The sequence below is a fragment of the Choloepus didactylus genome, chromosome 16 (assembly GCF_015220235.1).
Source record: "Choloepus didactylus isolate mChoDid1 chromosome 16, mChoDid1.pri, whole genome shotgun sequence".
NCBI lineage: Eukaryota > Metazoa > Chordata > Mammalia > Pilosa > Megalonychidae > Choloepus > Choloepus didactylus.
Genome location: NC_051322.1, coordinates 26,147,516 through 26,175,217, shown reverse-complemented (window position 1 = coordinate 26,175,217; position 27,702 = coordinate 26,147,516). Strand labels below are relative to the sequence as shown.

The 27,702-nt window shown below is 35.9% G+C and overlaps 1 protein-coding gene and 1 long non-coding RNA gene across 4 annotated transcripts in view; one reads left to right on the top strand and one right to left on the bottom strand.

Moving 5' to 3' along the window:
- Nucleotides 1-4,184: 4,184 nt before the first annotated feature.
- LOC119511651 lies at nt 4,185-11,370 on the bottom strand. Its single transcript, XR_005212222.1, has 3 exons — nt 11,340-11,370; nt 6,784-6,861; nt 4,185-4,244 (listed from the first exon to the last, which is right to left on the bottom strand). It is a non-coding gene; the product is annotated as an uncharacterized LOC119511651 (long non-coding RNA).
- Nucleotides 11,371-12,195: 825 nt separating this feature from the next.
- Nucleotides 12,196-27,702, top strand: part of POLI (DNA polymerase iota) — a 58,163-nt gene continuing 42,656 nt past the window's right edge. Inside the window, exons 1-7 of one of the 3 annotated variants that reach the window (XM_037806164.1) lie at nt 12,196-12,401; nt 13,755-13,880; nt 15,563-15,727; nt 21,113-21,244; nt 24,088-24,324; nt 25,839-26,017; nt 26,810-26,901. In XM_037806164.1, coding sequence (XP_037662092.1) covers nt 12,263-12,401; nt 13,755-13,880; nt 15,563-15,727; nt 21,113-21,244; nt 24,088-24,324; nt 25,839-26,017; nt 26,810-26,901 — 1,070 coding nt within the window. In that variant the 5' untranslated portion in view covers nt 12,196-12,262. Of the gene's footprint in view, nt 12,402-13,754; nt 13,881-15,562; nt 15,728-21,112; nt 21,266-24,087; nt 24,325-25,838; nt 26,018-26,809; nt 26,902-27,702 lie in introns of all 3 variants that reach the window. The other 2 variants (XM_037806163.1, XM_037806162.1) reach the window with 2 other exon arrangements.

Below are 27,702 nucleotides of genomic sequence, written 5' to 3'. Positions count from 1 at the left end.
AAATAGGTAATAGTAGCAAATAGTCTTTTCTACTTTCCCCCTGAGTGTACCCCCAAAGTTTAAAATATATTCATTTTCATTTGTCATGCACTAACATGTACTGTACACCTTAATACAGGCAATTACTGAATATGTCTTTGATGCAGTAAGACAGGTTCTACCCAATTCTCTTCTTCTGACTCCACAGGGTTCAATGAAAAAGAAAAAAAAAAAAAAAAAAAAAAAAGGAAAACCCAAAACCTTTTTATCTGAGCAGTGACCGGATTAGTTATTGACTGTAGGCCTCCCCTGCTGCTGACATTCCTATATAGTTGTGAAAGCTGTATAGGAAACCATCAGGAAGGCACATAAAAGCAGCTCCAAAACACTTCCTAATAAAAACTGAAAAAATGTGTGCTGTCAGTTCCATGCCTGTAGCACTGTGGAGGAGCAAAGGCCCAAGAGTGAAATCCCCAGTTACCTTTTGCTATAGACTGATTTCCAGCCCATGCATTTGTTTATTTATGATCATCTTTCCACCACATGAGAAAGCCAAAAGTGTGCCTGATGGGATTAAAGCAACAGTCTGAAAGGTGAGGAAAGACATTCAGACCCAGCTCAACTAAATTATTGTTACAACTACCATAATGTTCAGGAAATATCTAGTATTTCCTGAACATTTACTCAAAGACTAGGTCAGTGTTTCTCCAACTTTAAAGTGCATGTGGAATATCCAGGGGATCTTTTTTAACAAGCCTATTTGATTCAGCAGATCCTGAGCAGGCCCTGAGATTCTGCGTATCTAACAAGCTCTTGGTAACTGCCAGCTGCTGGTCCCAGGCCACACTTTTATGTAGCAAGGGCCTACATCCTTCATACTTAATTTAAATTACAAGAAATTATAATTTAAATTTATGATAAATTTGGTAGATAGATAACATTATCCTCTTTTAAAAGACACTGAAGGAGAGTCAAACAACTCTTAAATTGAGAAATCTGAAATTTGTCTAACATTAAAGTTCACCCTTTCCAGTACCCTAATACAACCACATAGGAGAAGCAGATGCTTTCTTTTCTTTCTGTTTTGTTTTCTTTTTTCCCTCCCTTCCCTTCCCTTTCCTCTTCTCATCTCTTCTCTCCTCACCTCCCTTCTCCTCTCCCCTCCTCTCTTTTTCTTTTCTTTTTTAAACTTGAGACTAGTGTGTCTCCAACATGCCTGATCATCTGCAAAATTCATATTCTCAGGCCACATCCCAATCTAATAAATTAGAATTTCTAGATGAGGTTTCCAGGAGAATGTCTTTTTAATTGGAACTGAGGTGGTTCTTGTGATCAGAAAAGTTTAGAAAACAACAATCAACTAGGTCATCTGTAGTTTTGAAAACTCAAGTAAGGAGCATTGGTGTAATACGATTTAGAACATTGAACTTGTTCTAAAGAGCTTTGAGAACATCCTCTGCCTGGGCAAAGCAGATCTCAGAACCTTTTCAATGTACTTCAATTTCACCGGGAAGGACTGCTGGTCACACAGAATGAAACCTGGTTTTATGAGGTAAAGGATAGGTTTTAACCTGTATCTTATAACACTGTGCTAAAGTATAGTATCTAATTACGTCACTTTTAATTGTAAGGCGAAAGCAAAACAGCCACAAATTTTTTTCCCCTGCTTATCAAGTAAGTGATCTTTGTCTACCAGTCTAATTATAGAGCAACCACATCACTAGAAACAAAGCTCAGCTGAAAAATATTGCCCATATCCAAAGTGCATAATTAAATTGTTGAGTAGGAACTCTCAATGGGATCAGGGTGAAGGTAATTATTTATCTCTGCTTTGAAAGGGTAACTTGCAGTCAAGGTGACCACCTATAAATTTTTCACTCTAATTTGAATAGTAAATAAAGAGCCAAGGAAGCAGACTTTTAAAAGTAAACATTTACAGCAACACACTTCTTTTAGATAAATTTTCTGGCTTTTTAAAAATGTATTTAGTGCACTGCAATAGTATACAGTATTAAATGGCACTCTTGGATCTTGATATAGTTGAGTTAATGTGCTTCTGAAATAGATATTTTATTAGCTTAATAGATTCTGTTACTAACAGAACTTAATAACTTGATTAGTAACTAGAAGACCTTGGATTTTCTCATAATTTCTATATTTTGAAGAAAATACAATTATATATAATTTTCAAATAGAATATCACATTTCTTTCTAAAATTACTAAGGTATTTCAAGTATGTTAAAAGGCTCATATACAGAACCTTCATTATGACATAGTTCACTAAGAGAAGAATATGTTCCATGGCAGATTAACCACTGTAAATAGATAGAGATTTGGAGACGGACAAATCTGAATTTGAAGCCTCGCTTGGGTCAGTCACTGCACTTTCTAAGCCTCCATTTCCTCATTTGTAAAGTAGGGACAATTGCTTCCTTGATGGGTTATGTATTACACTAGAGCTAGATTAATGGGCCAAGACAACATCAAATACACCAACATGTATATTATGGGCATCCCCAAGGGATAAGAGAAAGAGAAAGGGACAGAAAGAATATTTGAAGAAATATTGGCTGAAAGCTACCCCAAACTGACAAAAAGACATGACTCTATGCATCCAAGAAAACCAATAAACCTCAAACAGGATAAACCGAAATAGACTTACTCTAAGACATACCGTAATCAACATGTTGAATGCCAAAAGTGAAGAAAGATTTCTGAAAACAGCAAGAGGGAAGTGATTCACCATGTACAAGGATTATCAATAAAATTAACTGTCAATTTTTCATCAGAAACCATGGAGGTGAGAAGGCAGAGGGGCATCATATTTAAAATACTGAAAGAGAAAAACTGCCAGTCAAGATTTCTATATCCAACATAACTGTCCTTCAAAAATAAAGAAGAATTTAAGACATTCCCTGATAAGCAAAAGCTGAGAGAATTTGTCAACATGAGACTTACCCTATAAGAAATGCTTAAAGGAGTTCTTCAGGTTGAAAGGAAAGGACAGAATAGCAGCAGCTTGGAGCCATATTAGGAAATAAAGATCTCCAGCTAAGGTAACTATATAGGTACATACAAATAAATGTCATTTTGTATTTTGGGCATGCAATTCTACTTTTTGTTTCTTACAAGATTTAGGACACAATTGCATAAGAAATAATCATGTTTCTATGTTACAGGCACACAAAATGTAACAAAGTAACATGTGACAAAAGCAACATAAAGAGAGGGAACAGAGGGGTAAAGGAGCAGAGGCTGTGTGTGCTATTGAAGTTAAGTTGGTATTTCAACTGAATTTGTTACGGATTTAGGATGTTGACTATAAATATAAATATAAATATAAATATAAATATAAATATAAATATAATTACTGAACTCCAAGAGGACCTCCTTCAAATCACTGTCACTCATAAAGCAATCTCAAAGAATGAGTCCCCCATTACCTGTTTAGCAAAGTTCCAGCATATTTACTTCCTCTTTGGGTTACAGTGTTGCATGATATCTATATTTAACTTGTTCAAATTCAACTATGTGCACTTGACAAGAAAGAATAGAATGGGAAGAGGAAAAAACCCCACCAATTTAAAAACATCTAGGCATTCAGGCCCAATACTTCACTCTAGCATATGTAAAAATGAGAAATGAGAGTCTGTCCATCAGTTGATCTTGCTACCACTGGGCCTCTCAAATGAACATCTCACTGTACACAAATAATTCTAGTATTTTGAGATAAGTAATTTTGTACAAAATACCTCTAAAGCAGAAGCCAGCAGCTATATTTTATGCGCTGCTCAACTGAAGGAACAGTACTGTTTCAATGCTGGAGGAAAAACTGGCTCTACTGGAACTCTTGAGAAATATGTCTCTGTCTGAAGTAACAACTTCCTGAGGAACTTTCCAGCAATTATTTTATCTTTTTATTTTGAAATAATTTTAGACTTGCCAAAGTTGTAAAAACGTTGCAAAAATAGTTCAGAAAGTTCTTCTGTACACTTTATCCAGTTTCCCCTAATGTTAACATACATATATAATATATATACAACATATATAACTCTCAAAACCAGGAGATTAACATTGATACAAAACTATTAACTAAAGTACAGACTTTATTCGGTTTCATCAGTTTTTTCCCTAATGATCTTTTTCTGTCCCAGAAGCTGATCCAGGATCCACTTTCATTTATTTGTTCCATCTCCTTAGTCTCCTCCAATCTGTGACAATTCCTCAGTCTGTCTTTGTCTTTTATGACCTTGAGCTGTTACTCCTTGAAAGTAAAGTAAATCAAGTCAACAATTTCTAAAAATGTCTTAAGTAGGCATTTATTTCTTAGATAAGTCTGTATAAATCCAAATCTAGTGGATTAATTTGTCATTACATAAGTGAATGTAGCAGATGGTGTTATACAGATGAATTTAACTGCTCAAATGACAACAACAACAACAAAAATCATCCTTGTTCTTGGCTAGTGTGCTGGTTTGAATGTATCATGTACCCCAAAATGCTATGTTCTTTAATGCAATCTTGTGGGGACAGATTTATTAGTGTTGATTAGGTTGGAATCTCTGGGATTAAATTGTTTCCATGGAGATGTGACCCACCCAACTGTAGGTGATAACTGACTGAATAATTTCCATGGAGGTTTGGCCGTGTTCATTCAGCATGGGTCTTGATTTAATCACTGGAGTCCTATAAAAGAGCTTACAGACAGAAGGAGCTTGCTGCTGCAGCTTGGAGAGACATTTTGGAGACAGCCTTTGAAAGCAGACTTTTGCTGACACTTTGGAGATACGAGCCCAGAGTTTGCTCTGAGAAGGTAAGCCTAGAGACATTGTGGAATGCCACTTTGAAATGCAACCTGGGAGCAAGCGGATGCCAGCCATGTGCCTTCCGAGCTAACAAAGGTTTTCCAGACGTCATTGCCATCCTTCATCAAAGGTACCCTATTGTTGATGCCTTAGCTTGGACATTTTTATGGCTGTAGAACTGTAAATTTGTTACCAAATCAAACCCCTTTATAAAAGCCAATCAATTTCTGGTATTTTGCACAATGGCAGCATTAGCAAACCAGAATAGCTAATGGTAGTAGCCATTTCAGAAACTGGCAGAAGAATCTATTGGTAGTGTTCCATTTCTAATGCTGCAATTCTGACTTTAGGTACTGATTATCACTGATTTCTTATCAGTCTTTCTGGTTTTTATTCAAAAAGAAAAACAAGTCAAAGTTTATGGACAAGTAAGAATCATCTCCCTTAAAAATTTTTATTTAACGCATGATGATTTTAACAGCAGACATAGTCTGTTTGGTGGCAGGATGTTCAAACACATCTTTCAACTATAAACATTAAATGGGCATGAACTGCAATGACAGCATCTTTTAAGGATTTTAAAGTATGATGGCAGAAATGGAAATGAATAGTTGAGACCTAGGTTTAAAATTTTTAAACATATTTCAAAAGACAGTAGTTGCTAACCAATGTATATGCTACTTAACATAAAAAGGTAGAATTTTCATTCTGCTTTTAAATCTCAGTAGCAACATACTAGTATTTCTCTAGAGAACTATTTTATTTGTTTTTATTCTTTTATTTAATGTGGTTTCTTTAGATTTTGTTTTTCAATTATCTATTTTTTTAACAAACACTTTTTTTCAATACATTTATGTTTATAGAGACATTGCAAACCTAATAAAGAGAGTTTTCACATTCCCTCCCCCAGTTTCTCCTACTAACATCTTACATTACCATGGTAAATCTGACAAAACTAAAAACCCAACATTGCTACATCTCTAATAACTAAACTTGAAACACTATTTGGATGTCACCAGTTTTTTCACTGATGTCCTCTTTCTGTTCCAGAATCCAGTCTAGGGTGCCACACTGCATTTAGCTGTCATGTCTCCTTTGTCTCCTCCAATCTATGGTGGTTCCTCAGTCTTCCTTTGTCTTTCATGATCTTGACATTTTTCATGAATACTGGTTACTTATTTTGTGGATCACCTCAGTTTGCATTTGTCTAATGTTTATTTATGATTATGTGTTTTTAGCAAGAATGCCACAAAAGTGATGCTGTGCCCTTCTGAGCGCATCCTATTGGGGTATATGATGTCCAATGATCACTTGGGTAAGGTGGGGTCTGCCAGGCTTCTCCACTGGAAATTTGCTTTCTCCCTTTCCATATTCTATTCTTTGGAAGCAAGTCACTATGTCTAGTTCACCAGCAAAGGGGGGTAGTGGTGGCGGATTAAGCGCCACCTCTTGGAAGGGGGCATATCTACATAAATTATTTGGAATTCTTCTGTAATGGAAGATATTTCTATAGAGGGCTTCACAAATCTAACATTACTAAGTTATCCAATTCTTTCACTGATGTTGAAATAATGCTATTCATTCAATCCACAAATAATTTTGCTGGATACCAATAAAGTACAAGGCATACAAGGTCCCCACTGTTAGAAAATTCCACTTCAAATGCAGGTTTTCACAAATGGCACATTAGACAAGCCTTTTGTGCAAAACTTCCTGGTAATCAGCCATTGCATCTTGCCCAAAACCTCCCTTTCCCCAGCTACATACATTCCAATCCTTAAAAGGACACTAAAACCCACTACTCACTTTTCCATTGGCTCAACGCCATTCCCTCTCAATTCCCACCCAACAGGCCCCCAGGTCCAATCACCATTTGACCCATTAGGCTAAACTGACCACCCGTTAGCAGAACATAAATACAGCCCTCCCTTTGTCTCGAGTGGGATGAAGCTTTACTTCAGACCCTACCATGCTGATACGCGAATAAAACTTTCCTACCTGAAAGTCGACTGGTCTCCGTGCCCTCTATGACTGTGCCCGGAAATTTCTAACACCTGCCCTGATAAAATTTACATTCTAGTAGGAGAGAGAGTAAAAAGAAGTAAACACCACATAAACAAGATATTTACAGAATGGGATAAGTATTATAAATGACACTTGATGTGACACAAGAGTGCGGTATTAGGGTCATCTGAGAGAGGGTGGTTTTGGGAAGGATAGTCTGAGATGCTGACACCTTAATCAAGAACTGAAAAAAGAGAATGAGCCAGCTCTGTCAAAACTCTTCTGAAGTACAGAATGGTCTGGAGGCAGGAAATTGTCCCCTAGAACAGAAAGGGGGCTTGTGTGGCCCAAGGGCAGGGGATGATGTTAAGGTGCTGTGAAAAGAGACAGGGCAGAGAGGCAAAACCTACCTAGCAAGACCTTGAAAACCATGATGAGGAAGGAGTTTTCCTGAATTTCATTTTAAAGGCAGTAGGGAGCCTTTAAAAGGTTCTTAGCAGGACAATGAAATTATATATTACTAAAAGATCACTCTGGCTGCTCTTTTTGGGCCTGCAGATCGTAAAGGGGCAAGGACAGCAGCAGCAGGGAGAGGTTCGGAGGACACTGCAGTAGGCTGAGCCAGAGATGAATGTGGCTGTGGCTCAGGCCGGAGGGTGTCAGCATAGACACAGAGAAGGGGAGGGACTGAAGAAACTCAAGGTAGGACTGACCGGCCTTGTTGCAGGGTGCTTACTTATGCTGTTGGTTTTTTTTAATTTAGAAAGACAATACTCTTATAGAGGTTTATGAAGGTAGAATTGCCCTAGGGAAGGGTGGAATCAAACTCCCAAAGATATATATTCAAGGATATTCATTGCAGCATTATATGTAACAGCAAAAGATCAGAAATAAAAGCCTATCAATGTGGAATTGGTCAAATGGTACACCCATTGAAAAGAATGCAGATTTTTGTTTGCTGCAAGGGATACTAAGTGGAAAAGTATGGCGCACTATGGTATGCAGTGGGATCCCACTTCCGTGAATTAGAAATGATTTTCTTTATGTCTACCCTAATTTCAGCAGTTCAAGAAAAATTCTGAGGAAATATATCGTTTCTGTTAAAGTGTGCATCTCAGAATGAAGAGGAGATTATGGGCTATTTTCACTTTATACTTTTTTGCCTTATTAAAATTTCTTAAACAACGGATGAGAAGAAATAATTTTTTTTTAAGCAGAGGCACAACCAGTGCTTTTAGGATTAATAGGTTATTTCAATGAATTCGTTGAATCAACCTTAAGAAATGAACACTATAAATATAAATATTATTTTCCTCTATAGAGAATTTATATTAATCTCAAACCAGGAAAATGGAGATTATTGATTAAATTGGAATTATGATTTTCCAAGATGATAACATCATCTTTATTAATTTCCTTCATTTCTTCCTTAAAAATGAGTATATAAAGGTTTTTCTATGTTATTTATTCAAGCAATGCATCTCACAATGGTCTTAGAGGTTTGGTAAAGAAATAGATATACAAGTTTATTTGAGAAATAACTTTCTTTTTAAGTTGTGCTTTATGAGAACTGTGGCTCTCTCTGGATACTGAGAATATGGATTATTTCTATTTTCTTCTTTATTCCTTTCTATGTTTTCCAAATTCTCCATAATATTCATGAATTACTTTCACAAAGAGTTTCTTTTTTTAAAAAAATGTTACATCAAAGTTGTGTCTATAAATTTAACACAGTGTACCTGATCTATGTCAATCAGTTTGCACTTTTTATATGGCATCAAGTAGTTCTCATATTTCTGTCAGTGACTGAAGCTTGCAGACTTTATTAATAAACTGGGACCAACTGACTTGTGGTATTGTTATCACCTTGATCCCCACCTCCCTCCATCCAAAATGATGAGGAAAGTTCCACTGTGACCATACAGAGGAGCAACAGTTAAAATGTCATTAACAAAATGACTATGCAAGCTTTTCACCTGCCTCCTGTAGAACCAAAAGGAAGGTCAAAGCCAGGAAAAGCTGACTGTTAGAAAAACTCCAGCCTCTTACACCTCCACTGAGCCCTGACCACATGCTATGCAGTAAATACTTTCAGGTTACACATAGAAAGCTTGAAACTGCAGCTATGGTGTGGATGTGGATGGGCGGGGCGGAGTGGGGTGGGGAAGAGGACTGAGAAGGGGAGGAGGGAGGGGTACAGGGGCAGGGAGAAGAGCAGGTTTGTTCCCAACAGTTGAAGTTTTTATGCAAAAGGTTTGAAATTCTTGAATGAAAATTACTGAGTACCACATGACACTTACATTTTACATCACATATCATAATTATAGTTTGCTTTCGATTACCAGAAGCCTTTCTGTGTTTTCTAGTTTTAGCTTCTTAGCCTTGTAAATTATGTTTGACTTATTAGCCTTTTGCCCTAGGGGTAACTCATGAGCTTCATAAAAATGTTGATATTTTCTTAAATCTCTTTTCTAACAAATGTCTTCCATTTGCTTTATAGATGCAGAATGTAAATTCCCACAGTGAAGAGCAACTCGATAATTCTTGTCTCCTCTTATATCATTCTCTAAGGATGTCCTACTCATAATTAAAAAAAAGCATATCTAAAGACCACTTCTTCATTACAACCAGAGATCCTAAGCTGAGAAAAGGCAGGTGGGAGTAGGATGATGTAAACATTACTGCCAGTAGACTGGGGTGTCCCAACCTCAGCCCTATTGACATTTTGGGCTGGATAATTCTTTTTTGCAAGGAGTCATCCTGTTCACTGTAGGATGGTCATAACCCTGGCCTCTACCCACAAGAGACCAGTAGCACAGAGTGCTAGCCCCAAGTTGTGACAACCAAAAATGTCTCCAAACATTGCCAAATATCTCTTGGGGAACAAAGCCTCCCCATCCATTTCACTGAGTCAAAGACCTTACAAAATCAAACCCTTTGTCCCTTTGCCAATTCAAATTCCTCTGAGCCCTGTCATCAACCCCTACCTACCTAGCCACCCACCAAAGTAAAACACTGACATTCACAAAGGCCCTCAGACTTTTCATTCTGAAGCCCTTGAACACTGGCTAGAGTTCTGCCTCTGAATAAATATATGGCCTGTTTGGCCAGGAGGAGATAAGCGGGCGGCGATACCTGTTTCCCACCCTTTGCTGACATGGATGTTCATGCTTTTCAATTGTACATAAGTTCATAATGTCTTGACTTCTGACAGTCTAAAATGCCCTCAGTTTCTTTATCCACTAGCCACGCTCTGCAACCCAGTGCTCTCCCATGAATATTGCTTGACTATAATTTTATTTAATTAAATGTTTATTCTGCTTTGCAATTGTTTTTCTCATTTGGCACTTACTTATACAATTATGATCCAAGCTCAAAATATTTATTACCTGAAATTATCCTAGATTAGAACCTATTAATTAAAACCAGGAGGAGGGTTTATAGAATTAAAAAAAAATACCTCCCCCCGCCACCAGGAAAAAAGGAAAAAAAGAACCTCACACCAAAGCAAATGTTAGCTCATATATTTTTATGTCTTCTAACATATTTAAGAGATGTTTTTTTCTCCACTCCGAGTTGGCTGGTGTTTGAAGCACCGAGGAAAATGCATCAGAGAGAGTTGAGTTCCTCCATGGAAAGAAAACTATTAATGAATTCTTCCCTATGGAAAACCCTGAGAAGCACATCTGCTGTATACTAGATTCATGAAGCTTGAGCAGGGACCTCAGTCTCTCCTAGCCTGTTTCATCTTTGGTAAAATGGAATGATGATACCTTCCTTCTAAGGGGATTGTACTGAATAAGATCATCTGTTTCAAGCCCTTAGCCCTGTGCCTGACATACAGTTTTAATAAATGCCATTTTCTATGCTCGTTCCCTTCCTTGCCCCCAGGGCGAGCTAAAAAATTTGCAAGGCTCAGTATAAAATGAAAATGTGGGTTCCCTTGTTAAAAAATTATTAGGAATTTTGAAATGGCAACGGCAGATGACTAAATGAAGTGTAGGACCCTTATAACCATGGGGCCTGAGTGCAACTGTACAAGTTGCACACTCATAAATCTGGCCCTGCTTGCTCCTCAAGGTTTTTCAAGATTCCCCTTGTCTATCTTTCCTCTAAACTGTCACACTTCAAATTTGACAACTGGCAAGGAAATAAATGTAACTAATTAAAGAGGGTCTGATTACATGTGTTGGTTTTCAATGTTGATTCACTTTAGAATTCAGGGCCTTTCTGAAGGGGCTATTTTCATCTGCTGTTGTGTTTGGAGGTTTGCACTATTCCCAATCTAGAAGAATTAAAAACAAAAACAACCTTAGCGTCTACAAGTAATTGGATCCTTGATTGGTGGCCCAAGAGGCACTTACTGGCTAAAGAGGCACATGATTCAAAAGCTCTTTCTCTAGACTTACCAAATAGCATCTGCAAAGAAAACAGCATAGCTCTAAACCAGTGTGTTTTGTCCTAGACTAGAGACTTCTAGGAAACTGGTACAGATGTCTAAGAATAAAATACCCAAAGAGGAAGACGGCCTCCAAACTACTGATTCTTACCTTTTATGGATGCATCAACATGTACTTGAGAATTTCTCAAAGTTTTCATATCCTATAGGATAAGAAGTAGAATCATGTAAAAAACAAAATATATGTGCACTAAATACATAGAGATACAAGGACATAGAGGGAGTTTCCCAATTTCCTGTATAGGAAAAAATGCACACCCTCCCTGACAGAAAGCAAAGTGAATATTTATTGAGCACCTCCTATGTGCTGGGCGGGTGTTTCATATTTATTGTAATATTAAATGCTTCCTTCCATTAATTTAATCCCAAGACCTGCCGCCCACCCCCTTTTTTTTTAAATACCAAGAGTGATGCTCAGAGCAGTTATGTAACCTGCCCAAAGCCGCACAACTAGCAAGTGGGAGGGTCTAGATTGGAGATTTTTCTGACACCCAAGCTCTTCTATCAAAATTCTATTCAGTTTTGATGATTAAAAGTTCAGGGGCCTAATTTGTCACGGTCTCTTTAATTCAAACAACGAACAAATCAAAACGCGACAAACTTAACATACTCGTTATTCATATTTACACCCTTTCCCCCATCTCCAGAACCATATAACGTTCAGTATCTAAGGGTTAGCAACTTTGTTAACAGTTGGGAGAACCAGCTGGTCTCAGAGCACGATAAAAACTTTAAATTTGTGGTAAGGGCCTAACTACTAAGCCCCACTACTAAGGCCTCAAGTTAAAAATACGTGGTTTTCAATCCCTGACTTCCGGCCTCGAGTCAGCTACAGGGAATTCCAACACGCGACTCCGGACGATTCGCAAGCACGCGCGTCACTTCGGGCAACCGGTCGGTCGGCCGCGACCGCGCAGGCGCGAGTTCCGGTGCGGCTGGGAGCGGTGGGCCAGCGGTTTCCCTGGAGACTCGGAGGAAGCGACCGGAAGTTGCTCTGCGGTTGGCCGCGGCGGAATGGAGAGGCTGGGGGTGGAGCCGCAGGAGGAAGGCGGCCGACAGGAGGAAGAGGACGCGGTTCAGGGCATGAACGTCGGGGCGACGGGTGGCTTGCTGGGCGCGCCGGGGCCTCAGGAGCCCAGTGGCCCTCCTCCGTGTAAATGGGAAGGCCGGAGAGGGGCGGGAGGGCACCCGGAGCAGAGGCCGTTGGAGCGCGGCCGTCCCTGTCCTGATCGGCTTCTTGGCCTTTTCGTGGTCAACATGTGGTGCACAGACCGAGTCGGGATGAGAGGGCTGCACTTTGCTGCCCTCTGTTTCTCTTGTGGGATTCTCGAGAGGGATGGTTTCGCCTTGAGTAGGGTGGGGCGCATCAACTTGTTAGCCGAGGTTACTTGTACTTTACTCCCCACCCCCACGGGGGAGAAAAATCTGTCACTCAGCCAGCCGAACAAAAACTGTAGACTCTCGAGCTTTTCAAGGTTGCAGAAATTAAGAACCTTGTGAAGTTTGGGTCCCGAACTTAGGGCGGCAGGGATTGACCTGGGGTTGGAACCGAGGAGGAGATAGCTCCGGGTGACCCATTTAACCCCAGGGTCTGGAGGAGAAAAGCGTGTTTTCCCTGACTTGGTTTTGTTTTTAAATTTTATATTTTGGAATAATTTTAGATTTACAGAAAAGTTGCAGAGATAGATTACCGTAATGTTAATGTACTACACCATGGCACATTGTCAAACTAAGAAATTAACTTTTATATAATACTATTTAATAGACTGCAGACTTTATTTAGATTTCACCAGTTTTTCCACTAATGTTTTTTTTCTGTTCCAGGATCCAAACCAGAATATCATATTGCATTTAGCCTGCTTTGTTTTTAACTGGTATTAAGTACAGGAATCTTCTTTCTCTTATCCCCTGCCCCTTCCCAATGACAAGCTAGTTGCTAAAATCCAAGAAATACTTACACATTCTTTCATTTTAGTGAATATTTATTGGTAGTCTACTGTATGCCAGGCACTGCTGTAGACACCGGAGATTCAGTGTTGAGCCAGATAAATTCTGTCATATGGGAGCTAAATATAGTCCACTGAAACCCATAGGTTCTGTGTTGTGCCATTTCACATTTCAGATCTTTTTAAGTTGAAAGACACACCACTTAAAATAAATTTCAAGTCAGTTGAAACTTTTGTGCCTCTTCCAATTTACTTTAAACATAAATTTCCAGATAATAGTATTAGCTTTTGAATCATCCATAAGGATCAGGATTTTTTTTCCACCAAATTTACTGTTATCCTGAGAAAAATGGAGTGCACAAAAAATGCTAAGTGAACAGAACTGGAGGCTACCAAAGATGGAGTATCTATCATATCTTTGTAATTTTTAGGTGCTCTGACACATAATAAATTTGAGGAAAGAACTTTTAAAACTATTCTGCCTTCTTACTCATTTGTCAGTTGCTCAGCAATGATAAGCAGCCTGAATATATTTTTTTATTTCTTTGCATATTGTGCAGCAGTTCATGAACAAGTGGTGCCAACAGGAAGTTCCTCATCCAGAGTCATAGTACACGTGGATCTGGATTGCTTTTATGCACAAGTAGAAATGATCTCAAATCCAGAACTAAGGGGCAAACCTTTAGGTAATTCTGGATGTTGATATTTTCGTTCTATAATGATAGAATTAGTTATTAATGTTTATGTCTATTATAATTGGCTTATTAACTGCATTAACAAATACATAAAAATTTTGGAAGCAATTCTTAAGGTTTATAGATGTAATCTTAGCTTCATTACAAGGTGTAAGTTTTATAAGCCTCATTTAATAAATGGTGAATCTGAGACAAGTCATAAAGCCAGATGAACAAAAAGCCCAGAATAAACTTTTAGTCTTCTATGCCAGTGAGTAGCTTTGTTCTCTAGGCAGATTTCTTGTTTCCCAATTAGTCTGAAATTTTACAGGCCTCATATCTCAAAACAATCTCTTTTCTTTGATTACTTTTTTAATGAATCTTTTCATTTATCCTCCCCCCTTTTGAAATTAACTTTTAAATGTGAAATTCTGACAAAGTAGTTGGGTTTTGAACAGGACCCTAAATATCAAGACATAAAGCAAGCTTTTCATAAAAACAAGCATCTTTTAAAATAAAAGGCAAAGAAAAATTTTACACTGAGAGTTTGCCTATTCATATGGGGCTTGTTTTACCATTTTTATTATTGACATCAAGAAGCAGAGATTTTCTTTAATGTATGCAGGAAGGATTAGTCTTTGAGTAGAAGCATAGGGAGCAGTTTTGGTTCACTTGCTGCTACCTTCTTCTGCCTAGTTTGATTTTGGTAAATGCCAATCCAGCCCAGCCTGGTTGATCATTAAACAACAATGGATGACTAGTTTCTCGTATGCCAAGGTAAATTTAGAATTGTTAAATTTGCAGTTAGGATTAGGATGCCTAAATTTTCTCCTAAAAGCATTTTTAATTCGCATTGTAACACAAGAAGCTCTGTAGATATTGCAAATGATTTTCACAATCTTAGGCACCAATAACCTGAAATTTTTTTGGTTTGTAGGTGATCATACTTGGATCATTTTTGATCAGGAGGAGGCTCATAATGCCTCCTCACTATCTAATCTTTTCTGCAAATTACTGTGAAGAAAAGTTCAGTAATTAGGACATTTGTGAGGGGAAGACTCCTAACAATTGCTGTAGGTTGGCACTTAGAACACTGCTTTATATCCACTGGCAAGTTACTCAGGAGAATAGCAACCAGTAATTGTACTTTGTTTTCATCTCTTTTTTTGTGGTAAAACATATCCTGTAGTTCTATATGGCAATAAAATCCTGAATTTGTAATGCCAGGAAAAAATATTAGATTTGATTGGCCTCTTAGCACTGAAGACTCCATATAATATATTGATTTATGGTAATTTTTTGTTAAATTAAAAAAAAATACGTACTGATTGCCTTTTGGATATGAAATAATTGGTCCATCTTCTAATGTAATTTCTTCTATTTGGTGTTTTATTATTTAGTAACTTTTCTCCTTTCCCAAGTAGGTGAAATAAGCAAAGATTAAAAATGCAGTATGGAAAATAATATATTGGTATCTAATAATCCATGAGTAGCAGATAACTTGAAAACCTTTGTTTCTGTTTTGTAGAACTTTGATGAATGGAGGCTTTATTTTTTTAACTGAGATAGGGCTTTTTTTCCTTGTCAAAACGTTGCATTACAACTCGCATAATTATAATATGAAATGTAGTACATTGTATTTTAAGATGTTTCTTCATTCCTGCTCAGTTTTCTTATGAAAGCTATTTTTATAGGAGTTCAGCAGAAATATTTGGTGGTTACCTGCAACTATGAAGCCAGGAAACTTGGCGTTAAGAAGCTTATGAACGTCAGAGATGCCAAAGAAAAGTGCCCACAACTGGTATTAGTTAATGGAGAAGACTTGACCCGTTACAGAGAGATGTCATATAAGGTTACAGGTACAAATTACAGGCAGTATACTTTTTAGCATTAATTTTTATGTGGAAGTATATTCACCACTTGAATCTTTTAATAAATGTAAAATGCCACAGTTCAGTTCCTATTTACTAATAACTTTTTGAGTCTTGTCCATTTTTTGGGAAAAAATATATGAGGATGACTTTATATGTTATAAGAAATATTGACAAGAAAATGTATAGTTGGAAGTATTTTGAATTCTGTTCTGACTGGTATTTTTATAAATGCCAGAAAAAATGTAAAATAAAATTTAAAAGTGAGAAAATGGGAGCTATACCATAAAGAAGGCCAAATATTTTGAATTTTAAATTTAAAGGCCAAGTTTAAATGAATTTTGAAGAAATATGTGGTTTTTGTATGCATTGATGATAGTAGGAGAGGATTCTGTAATGTTCTATTAAGTAATTAAAACTGAATTTGTTAAAAGCTGTTAACAAAAATATTGGGTGTATTAATCTTTTCCTAAAAAAAACCCAAGAATAATGGATAAAGGATATGAACAGGCAGCTCACAATAGAGCGAACCCAAATGTCCAATAATTATATGGGAAAAAAATGCTCACATTCATTCCTGGTTAAGGGAATTAGTAAGACATCATTTTTATATCAGTCATATTTGCAAAAAAATAAAGGATGTGAGAAAAAGTAGGAATAGGAAGTATTATGTATAACCTTTTAAAAACTATTTAGAAGCATTTATTAAAATTAAAGGCATATATATTCTTCAACCCAGCAATCCCACTGCTGAGAATTTATCAGAAGTATAAAGTATATCAGGATGTGTGCAAAGATATTTATTGTAGCATGGTTCATAATTGGCGAAAATGTGGAATGAAAACAAATGCTCATCATTGGGAGAATGGCTAAATAAACTAAGACGTCTATGCAATGGAATACTATACAGCCATTAAAAAGAAAGCTTTGGAGCTAAACTGTTTGACTCAGAGATATGCCTTGTAGTGGGTGAGTTAAAGGCAAGTTGCAAAAGCCTGGGTATCACATTTTCCCGTATGTGTAAAACAATGCCCCCAACCCCCCCCCTCCACTATATAGATATATGTTTATTTATGAACAAGAAGAAAAACATGAGAGGATATATATACCAACTTTTTTTTTAAACACCGGTTAACTTATGGAGGGGAAGAGACAGTGCTGAAGTGGGAGGAAAGCCAAATAGAAAATAAAGAACTATACTCATATCACATATGCATTTATGCAAAATACTGTGTGTATGAATATTAAGGAGTTAATTTTTAATATACACAGAAATGATTATATAATACAGTTCTGCATCTTGCCTTTGTACTTGATCTTTCATATCATTCATATAAGTCTTTGTACCAGTTTGTGTATATTATGTCCCCCAGAAAAATTCATGTTCTTTGATACAGTCTTGTGGGGGCAGACATATTAGTGGGGATTAAGTGCCAACGTTTGGATTAGGGTGTTTCCCTGGAGATGTGCCTCACCCAACTGTGGGTGATGACTCTGATTGGATAATTTCCATGGAGGTGTTACCCCACCCATTCAGGGTGGGTCTAAATTAGATCACTGGAACCATATAGATGAGCTGATAAACAGAAGGAACTCAGTGCAGCTGAGAGTGACATTTTGGAAGAGGAGCTACAGCCAAGAAGGACACTTTGAGGAATGCACAGGAGCTGAGAAAGGAACTGCAGTTTACAGAGACATTGTGGAGATGGCCTTTGAAAGCAGATTTTTGCTCCAGAGAAACTAAGACAGGACAAACGCCCCAAGAGCAACTGAGAGTGACATTTTGGAGAGAAGCTGAAGCCTAGAGAGGACTGTCTTGGAGAAAGCCATTTTGAAACCAGACCTCCGGAGCAGTTGCCAGGCACGTGCCTTCCCAGCTGTCAGAGGTTTTCTGGATGCCATTGACCATCCTCCAGTGAAGGTACCCAACTGTTGATGCGTTACCTTGGACACTTTATGGCCTTAAGACTATAGCTGTTTAACCAAATAAACTCCCTTTTATAAAAGCCAATCCATTTCTGGTGTTCTGTGTTCTGGTAGCATTAGCAAACTAGAATATTCTTCATTCTTTTTAATTCCTGCATGTTATTCCTCTGTATTGTTGTTCCATACTTAGTTCATAAGTCTTTTAGTGATATGATAGTAGATCCCCAGTTTATGCCTATTGTCCCTACATAATTATTAAGAATATCTCCTTTCACTCAAAATTGTCTTGTTTTAGATGCTAAATTATACTAATTATAATTATTATATATAAACTTATACCATAAGTTTGAGAATATCTAACACTCTCATACATGCTAATTTATCAAAAGGATACAGTATAAGAAAAATAAAGGACAAGGTTTTCAGTACTAAGCAGAAAAGCAAGTTACTTTTAGTGATAGCAGGTATGATGATAAAACCTCAAATGCAACACAATTTTAAATCCAAATCACCTTTGATCCAGCAGTTAATCTCTAGGGATTTACCTTATGGATATATCTTTAGAAGTATGCCAAAATTTCTATATGAAAATTTCCACCACAGCATATATTGTAAAATTGGTAACAGGCTAATAGCCCATCATTATGCACAGGAGTGTTAGATTTTCTCAAACTGTAAAGATTTTGCCTAATAGGTGAGAAATAGTGAGTCATTGTTTTGATTTATATTTCTATAATAGTGAGGTTGAACATATTTTCATATATTTTTGGTTATTTTATATGTATATACATTTTTTCTGTTCATTTGAGCGTATTTTTCAATAGTTTATTCATATTTATCTAATTGGTTTATGTCATTTTTTTTGGAAGTTAAAGAAATTGGCCCTATGAGGATCAGGTATTAGAAGGATTTTTCCACTTTGTCTTTTCTCTTTTTAAGTTATTTATGGTGTCAGATTTATCAGTCTTTCCCTTTTGACTTCTGTGCCACCGTACCGTTTCTCAGTGTAAAATATAATGCTGGAAATTCTGTGAGTAAATCTGATTTTTTACACTGGTTCTTAATTTATAAAGTTATCTTAAAAGAATTAGCACACTAATGTAATATCCAGAAGTATTCTAAGCATGGTTTGTACATTTATAAAAAGTCGTGGTAATTTGTCTCAGTATTTTTCTGAATTGAAATAGGGACATAGACTTTTAGTCCTATACTGTATAATTATCTGACTTGTTTATGAAATATAACCTTATTTAGATTTCATATTTCATTTTACAGTGTATATAACTTTTTGTCTAGATAATAGTGTCTCTAGGTACAAACTCCTCTCTTCAAGCCTTCCATTGCTATATATTTAATATATTCATCCTGTTTATGAAGTTTACAGCAAAAAATAAAAAGTTAACTCCAGAAATGGGATAGTTCAGTAATTTGTTCCTGTAACCCAGAAATAGAACTGATGTAATCAATCAGTATTTAATGATCCACCGGCTTTATGCATGATGCTGTATTTAACTTCCTTTTCTTCTTAGTACTTAAAACTTTGTCCTGTGTTTTCCTTAGGTTGTATTCTTTTGATGAACTGCTTTATTTTCTATATTACTCTTGGATATCAGATACATACTTTTGAAAAATATTTGGAAATTGATAAGGGAAATGCAAAAGAATCCTTAATATACTGTCCAACACATTGTCAGTCTCTCCTCAGAGAAGGAAATGGTTTTCTCTAGGTAGTCACAAGATGCCAAGTGGTGTCACAAGATCACATTATCTTTCTTAATTGCTAATCCCCGATACTGCAAATGTTGACATTAACAAAACAAAGTATTTTTTGTATTTGTGTGAAAAAGTAGTCTATGTGAAACAGATAGTCCTTTTATTTCTGAACCTTCAAATTTTAGGACCTTAAGAATCTGTGCATTTTTTGATGCTAAGAGACTAATGATCTCTTTTCTGTAATTCATCTGGTATTAGTAGGAAGTGATTCAGAGGGAAGTGAAAAATTGTCCTCAGTGATTTCAAAGTTGTTATTAATCTTCATCTTAATATATATAAATTGATAGTGCTTTTGAATTCATTTCAAATCTTAGTTCAATTTATAAACCATTGACTTGGGGCCTAGATATTGTGCTGGATGCTGGGCATTCAAATACATGTAAGTTGTGAGCCATCTCTGCCTTAAGGAATATGCCGGGAGATAATAAAAATACTATGTTGTAATATGTTTTAAAGATTAAATGACTTTTAAGTTTGACTTAATAATAATTGGGGTTTTTTTTTTTTTTTTTTTGCCTTTTTTAAGCTCGTGAAAAAATAGGTAAAATATGTTTTTTATACTCTTTGGCTTTTTGAAGCAGACTTTATTTTTTGACATACTGCTTCAAGATCACAATTAACACTAAGCATCAATATTTAATGTACTACAGATATAGAAATGATAGATGTAAGGAGATTGAGGCAAATAAATTGCTATGAGTAACTGCCTTGGGAATTTCATTTTTGGACTACTTTGGGGGGTTGGGGGGAAATATTACCTCTAAGCAAAATGTGGTGCAGAAAAGAAATCCCACTTAACTAAGGGCTTTATTATATTGTGGAACTGTGGATTTGTGTAAATCCTTTAATAAGATATCTGATGTATTTTTTTGTTCTTTATACTATTTTATTTTTTTGTAATAGCATATATAACATAAATCTCCCATTTTAACCATTTTTAAGTGTACAATTCAGCGGTATTATATTCACAATGTTGTACTACCTTTACCACCATCCATAACCAAAATTTTTCATAACCTCAAACAGAAGTTCCATGCTTATTAAGCGATAGCTCCCCATTCCTTCCTACCCCTAGCCCTTGGTAACCTCTAATTTACTTTCTGTCTCAATTTGCTTATTCTAGATATTTCATTTAAGTGGACGCATACAATATTTGTTCTTTTGTGTCTGGCATATTTCACTCAGCATAATGTTTTCAGGTTTCATCCTTGCTGTGGCATGTATCAGAACTACATTCCTTTTTATGGCTGAATAATATTCCATTGTATAGATATATAATACCATTGTTTATCCATTCATCTGTTAATGGACATTTGACTTTTTTCCACTTTTGAATATAGTGAATGATGCTGCTATAAACATTAGTGTACAGGTATTTATTTGAGTCCCTGTTTTACCACTTTGGGGTATATACCCAAAAATGGAATTATTGGGTCACACGGTAATTCTGTGGTTGACTTTTTGCAGAACTGTCAAACTGTCACAGCAGCTACACCATTTTACATTTCTATCAACAATGTACAAAGGTTTCAGTTTCTTTGGATCCTCACAAACACTTCTTATTTTCCATTTTTAAAGTAATTGCCCTGATGTAGTTCTTAAGCATTGAATAGATAAGTGTATTTCAGTTATGATTTCAGTTACATCTGTTCCTCCAATATTATTTCAATTTAGAGTTATTGGAAGAATTTAGCCCAGTTGTTGAGAGACTTGGATTTGATGAAAATTTTGTGGATCTTAGTGAAATGGTTAAAAAGAGACTAAAGCAGCTTCGAAATGATGGACATTCTGCAGTCACTGTATCAGGTCACGTATATAACAATCAGTGTGAGTGAGCTCTTACTCATTCTGTTCAGTAACTAAAAGTACATACATTTCTTATTCTTTAGTAATTGGCTGTGTTATTCTGAAAGTTTTGTGACTTGAATGTGTAGCCATATTTAGTAATATGTCTAGGATAACTAAAATTAAGCGTTGCTTTTCCATATTAAGTATGCAGAGAATTCGATTTTTATTATACTATTAGCCGTAGTCCATAGTTTATATTAAGGTTTACTGCTTGTGTTATATAATTCTGTGTTGTTTTTTAAAATTTTTATTCTGGTTACATATACAACCTAAAATTTCTCATTTTAAACACTTTCAAATTTACAATTCAGTAGTGTTAATTATGTTCACAATGTTGTGCTTCCATACCACATCCATTACCAAAACTTTTCCATCAACTCAAACAGAAACTCTGTATCAATTAAGAATTAATTGATACGTTCTTTAACCTGGGCCCTAGTAACCTGTATTCTAGTTTCTGACTATGGGTTTGCATATTCTAATTAACTAAATGGATTTTGATGACATGTAGCTTAGTGCTCTGTGCAGTTTTCATCTCTGGCACAGTCCACCTGTTACCATTTTTAAGCTCGTAGCTCTTTAAGTTACAGACATTGGCTGGATGCTCTTGGGAAGAAATTTAGATCCTCACTCCTCCTAAAACTTACCTCTAAGCAAAATTTTGAGATAGGCTAAATTTACCTATAATGCCTCTTTTACTTGTTCCCTTCTTCCCTGAGACATGAAGACCTTCCTGTTATTTTCTTATTCCCAAGTTACCCTTTGATTCCAAATATCAGTCAGGCTGACTTGTCCTGTTCCAGTATCTTCTCCAAGCTCCTATTTAATCAATTAAAATAATCTTTGCCAACACTTAGCAAGAAAGCAAAATGGTTTATCTTCACTTATTAAGGTGTAAATGCCTGATGGTGTTTCCAGGGATATTTGTGTCTAAAAATAGGGTGCAATGAGTTCCAATGAATATCTGATTGGACTTTCAAACATCTTGTAATTCTGCTGAAGACTCCCGTGTCATACTACTTAAAAGATAAGCTACTCTGCTTTTTTGTTAGCTGTGTCCTGATCCTCTTGCTCTTAGGTCTCAGCATGTGTTTCCTCTTTTTCCCCTTCTTTGAGAGCTGATGATCAATCTCTACCTCCCTGGGGTTAAAGAAAAGGGGTAGAGCTACTGTTCTCCTGTAGACACTTTTCATGTGTGTCTTTTGTAACTATGCTCTTTTTTTTTTTTTTTTTTTTTTTTTAAATTCAGTTTTATTGAAATACATTCACACATCATACAATCATCCATGATATGCAATCCACTGTCCACAGTATGATAACATAGTTATGCGTTCATCACCACAATCTATCTCTGAACATTTTCCTTACATCAGAAAGAACCAGAACAAGAATAAAAAATAAAAGTGAAAAAAAAACACCCAAATCATCCCCCCATCCCACCCCATTTGTCCTTTAGTTTTTATCCCCATTCCTCCACTCATCCATACACTAGATAAAGGGGGTGTGATCCACAAGGTCTTCAAAATCACACTGTCACCCCTTGTAATCTACATTATTATATAATTGTCTTCAGGAGTCCAGGCTGCTGGGTTGGAGTTTGGTAGTGTCAGGTATTTACTTCTAGCTATTCCAATACATTAAAGCCTAAGAAGTGTTATCTATATAGTGCATAAGAATGTCCACCAGAGTGACCTCTCGACTCCATTTGGAATCTCTCAGCCACTGAAACCATTTTGTCTCATTTTGCATCCCCCTTTTGGTCAAGAAGATACTCTCAGTCCCACGATGCCGGGTCCACATTCATCCCCGGGAGTCATACTCTGCGTTGCCAGGGAGATTTACACCCCTGAGAGTTGGGTCCCACGTAGGGGGGAGGGCAGCGAGTTCACCTGTCGAGATGGCTCATGTAACTATGCTCTTTTGTTGCAAGAACTAAGTAGTAAGAACGTTCCAAATACATGTCTATAGAATGTTTTCAAGCAAACTCAGATTTTATTGCTTACAGCAGATTACAGAGAACTAGTTTTATATCCTAAAAAGAAAGTATCCAATTATTTCTGAATTCGTTCTCCTCCCCAGAAGGTTTTAGTTAAAGATTTTTTCAAACCTAGAGAAGTTGGCAGAATAATACAGTGAATACCCGTTAATGTCCTTCCTGTAGATATACCAGTTTTTATCACTTTGCCACATTTGCTTTATATCACTACCTATTGATTGACCAATGAGCATTTGAAAGTAAATTGCAGACATGCTACTTCATTCTGAAATACTTCTAACATGAGTCTCATGATAAGGGCAATCTTTTATAATTCTAGTAGCATTAGCACACCTAAGAACATTTTTTTCTATATAATTTCCCTACTCCAATTCTACATCTCATAAAAGACCTCTTAAATGTATACAGATCAGAAATTGTTTTCAGTAGTATATACAGCTAGTGCATAAAGTTTAGATTTAAGTCTTTTAAATTTCTTTATTTAAGAAAAGAAATTTTCTTATTTGTATAATAATGCTTTTATACTTACTTGCAGATAAATGTGAGTAAAAGTTTTATTATTGCCAGTAGAAATTTTTTTATGAGAGATCACTTTTCATAATCTATTAATCATTAAGCACTTCCAGTATGCACCCACTATCATATGCCCTTGGAATTCACTTGTATTTGTTTCCAGTATTCTTGTGAAGAATGAGAGATTATGGGTGGTAGTATGGCGGTGGTAGTGGAGTACATATAGGCTTTTGTGAAAGAGAAGATTAGAATGTTTAGTTGTGACATTTAATGGCATTGTCTATTTTTATAGCTATAAACCTACATGACATCTTGCACGTCAGACTACTTATTGGATCTCAGATTGCAGCAGAGATGCGGGAAGCTATATATAATCAATTGGGTCTCACTGGCTGTGCTGGAGTGGCTTCTAATAAACTATTGGCGAAATTGGTTTCTGGCATCTTTAAACCAAACCAACAAACAGTCTTATTACCTGAAAGTTGTCAAGATCTCATTCATAGTTTGAACCACATAAAAGAAATGCCTGGTAAGACACATATAATTGGAAAGTATATGTGGTTTTACTCTTTTTCTTTTATTTTAAAAACTATAGATGTAATGTAATTAATTCTTAGAGTATATGTTTGACTCTTCGAGAAAACAAAATAACCTGATGTATTCTGGAATGACTCTATGTTAGGAAATACATGAAAGTCTTTTTATAGTTGTATCTACTTTCATATAATTACAATATGATCATAAAAGTTATAACCTGGAAACATAAGATACTTTATTCATTTCTAGTTCCTTACTCATATTTTTACACTGTTTATTGCGTCTAGGGAGGGGAATTGTTCTTTTATTTATTCTGATTTGGGATTATATGTGAAATATTAGTGCTAGAATGGATCTTCCAAGTCGTCTAAGTCAAGTCACTCATCTTAAAGATAAAGAAACTGACTTGTTTCATTGACCAATGCAGGTCTCGTGCAAGTGTATCTTTGAAGATAAATACTCAAGTTTTTAGAGAACATCAATAACACATATGTTAAACTTCATTTCTGTGGCACTGCTAGGGAATATGATGTTATAATAAAAGGATTTTGTGGAAATGAATTAGAGACAACTGAAATTTAACTCTTTAGTTGTCATAGCTTCGAATTTTTAACTCGTGTTTGTGTGATTCCAAAATGTATTATACCCTACCTTGCATTCTTTAATATAGTATAACCATAATTTGAAGGTTTTTGGATGATTGTGGGTCTGTATGCTAATACAAAACATTCTTACTTGGCTTTACTTTTTGAGTTACTGTATCTACTTTTTGCAGACTGTTTTCTTCCTTATGACAAATTGCCAGCTCTCATTTATTTCTGTGAAAATATCTGCCACTCCACATTAATAATTCACCTCTACACACCCATCTCCTTTGATTTACTGGTTTTACTGTGCAAGGAAATTAGATAACTATAGAATTAAAGAGAGAGAGAGAGAGAGAGGTGTAAGGAGGCACTAACAAGCCTGAGTATTTCTCCTATGAATCAAGTATGACAGTTTTAGTGCAACCACTTTGTAATCTAATACTAATGTTTTTGTTGTTGTTGTTGTTTTCTGGTTCTTAGTTTTATTCTGAATGGTTTTATTCTGGAGATACTGGAAGCCAAATATGACTCATGGATAAATGTATATAGGTATCAGTTAAGTTAGCTAAGAAATACAAGCTATTTAATTTTGATTGCTTTAATGACAGTCTTTCTTTTACATGAATAATAATCCTGATTCAGGAATATTTCCATAGTGTTATATAACAGGTAGTAAAATTTTCATTTTATTGAGGCAGGATTTATTGGCTGTCTGTATTTTCATTATATTACATGTTAAGAGGGCTTCAAAGGGGTTCATATAACTCAGGAGCCCTAAGTAGAAGAACTATATAATGTGCAATAAAGTTTGATTTTAGGAAAATATTATAGAATTTAAACATGAAGTGTTTACATTTTAATTAGCCTTATTTTAAGGAGAAAAGTTAGTGTAACAATGTATACATTTCTTTCTGTTTAGGTATTGGCTATAAAACAACCAAACGTCTTGAAGCACTGGGTATCAGTAGTGTGCATGATCTCCAAACCTTTTCATCCAAAATATTAGAGAAGGAATTAGGAATTTCAGTTGCTCATCGTATCCAGAAGCTCAGTTTTGGAGAGGATAACTCTCCTGTAATGCCCTCAGGACCACCTCAGGTACGTGATAATATTTATTTTAGTTGAATACTGGTTGTCACGTTATTTGAGATGAGGATTTCTAGTTTTAGTACTGTTAGCTTAGTACATAATCCCTTTCTTATGAGTAGTCTGATTTATTATATTAAATTAATAAATATTCTTAAATTGAATCTAGGCATTAATATTTTAAAGTTTCAAACTTGCTACTTTGATTGAATACAGCGTATTTTAATAGCCTGTATTGCATATATGAGGCAAGATACTTTAATTTTTTAAAAATATTGTTTTCAGAGTAGTCCAATGATTTGGGAAATGGGGAAAGGTATAATCCTCCAGTTAACACTGATTCATTTCTTCCTATGTAAGAAGCACTTTACTAAGTGCCTAGTAAAATTTTCACAACAAACCTTTGAGGTAGATAGTACTATTCTTCCTTTCCCTATCCTTATCCTTACCCATTCCCTTTACTGTAGGATACTGTACTTTAGAAAGGTTAAGTAACTTGCCCAAGGCTAAACTCAAATTCAGGTCCCAGGAGATTGAGCCTCACTGTAATAAATAAAATAAACTCCAATAAAGCTTGGAGTTGGTACTAGAACTTTATCATTTTCTTGACTTCCAGTGCACTTTCTAGTGGAGTACAATAACTTGCAGATAAAGAGTTAATATAAAAGTGAACTAAATGGCTCAAACTAAGCACCAAGAGGTAAGTTAGTAGAGAACATGTTGAACATTTACTTGACATATATACTGATAATTTGATATACTTATTTAGATTTATAATAATCCTTATTTGTGCTTCTTTGGTAGTCCTTTAGTGAAGAAGATTCATTTAAAAAATGTTCATCGGAAGTTGAAGCTAAAAAAAAGATTGAAGAACTACTTGCTAGTCTTTTGAACAGGTGATTTTCCATTTTGCCAAGTCTTCCTATGTATCCATTCTACACAGAGTGTACAGAAAGAATACTTGAAATTCTGTTTTGGAATATTCAGTTTAACTGGAGACTAAACAGTGTAAAGATAGATCATTTATCACTGGATGTCTTTACATTATACACTATTGCAAAGATAGAATAGGGCTCTTAACTAAATTTAATCCATTTTCTTCCTTTGGTCTTAAGTTGCTGACAATTACCTAAATGGGTTTTATGGCTATCTCTAGAATTCCTAAACCTATTCTGGTCCTTAGGCAAGAAGGAAGGATTTTTCCCTGTGGCAATTACAAAGTCTTTGCCCTGAACCTAATAGTAATTTGCTTTTCAAAAAGAAGGAAAAAAGGCAGAGTAGAGTAATTCTGTCACAATATTGAAACTCCTTACAGGGACAGGTATATAAATTTGTGATGGTTAAGGATAGGACATTATTAAGAGCAATAATGATGGAAGAAGCAGAATTCTTATGTCTCCTTTGTCTCAGACAATGTGAAAGGAAATAGTCAGGAGGAAGGAAGGCATGGCTAAATGGGGCTATGCGTGAGCAGCGTGAGTAATTCCAGCTGTGTGCAGGGTTACTGATCTATTAAGTCCATTAAGAGTGTCAACTGGGATTAAGAATATGTGACTAGCATAGCATAAGCTGAACAAGAAATTTAGTGTTCTTATGCTCCTTTGCCATTGTTTATATTTTTGCAGACTTCATAGATTATTATCTGTTTTCCCTCCATTTCTTTGATTCTTTTTTGTTGTTGTTGTTATAAATTTCTC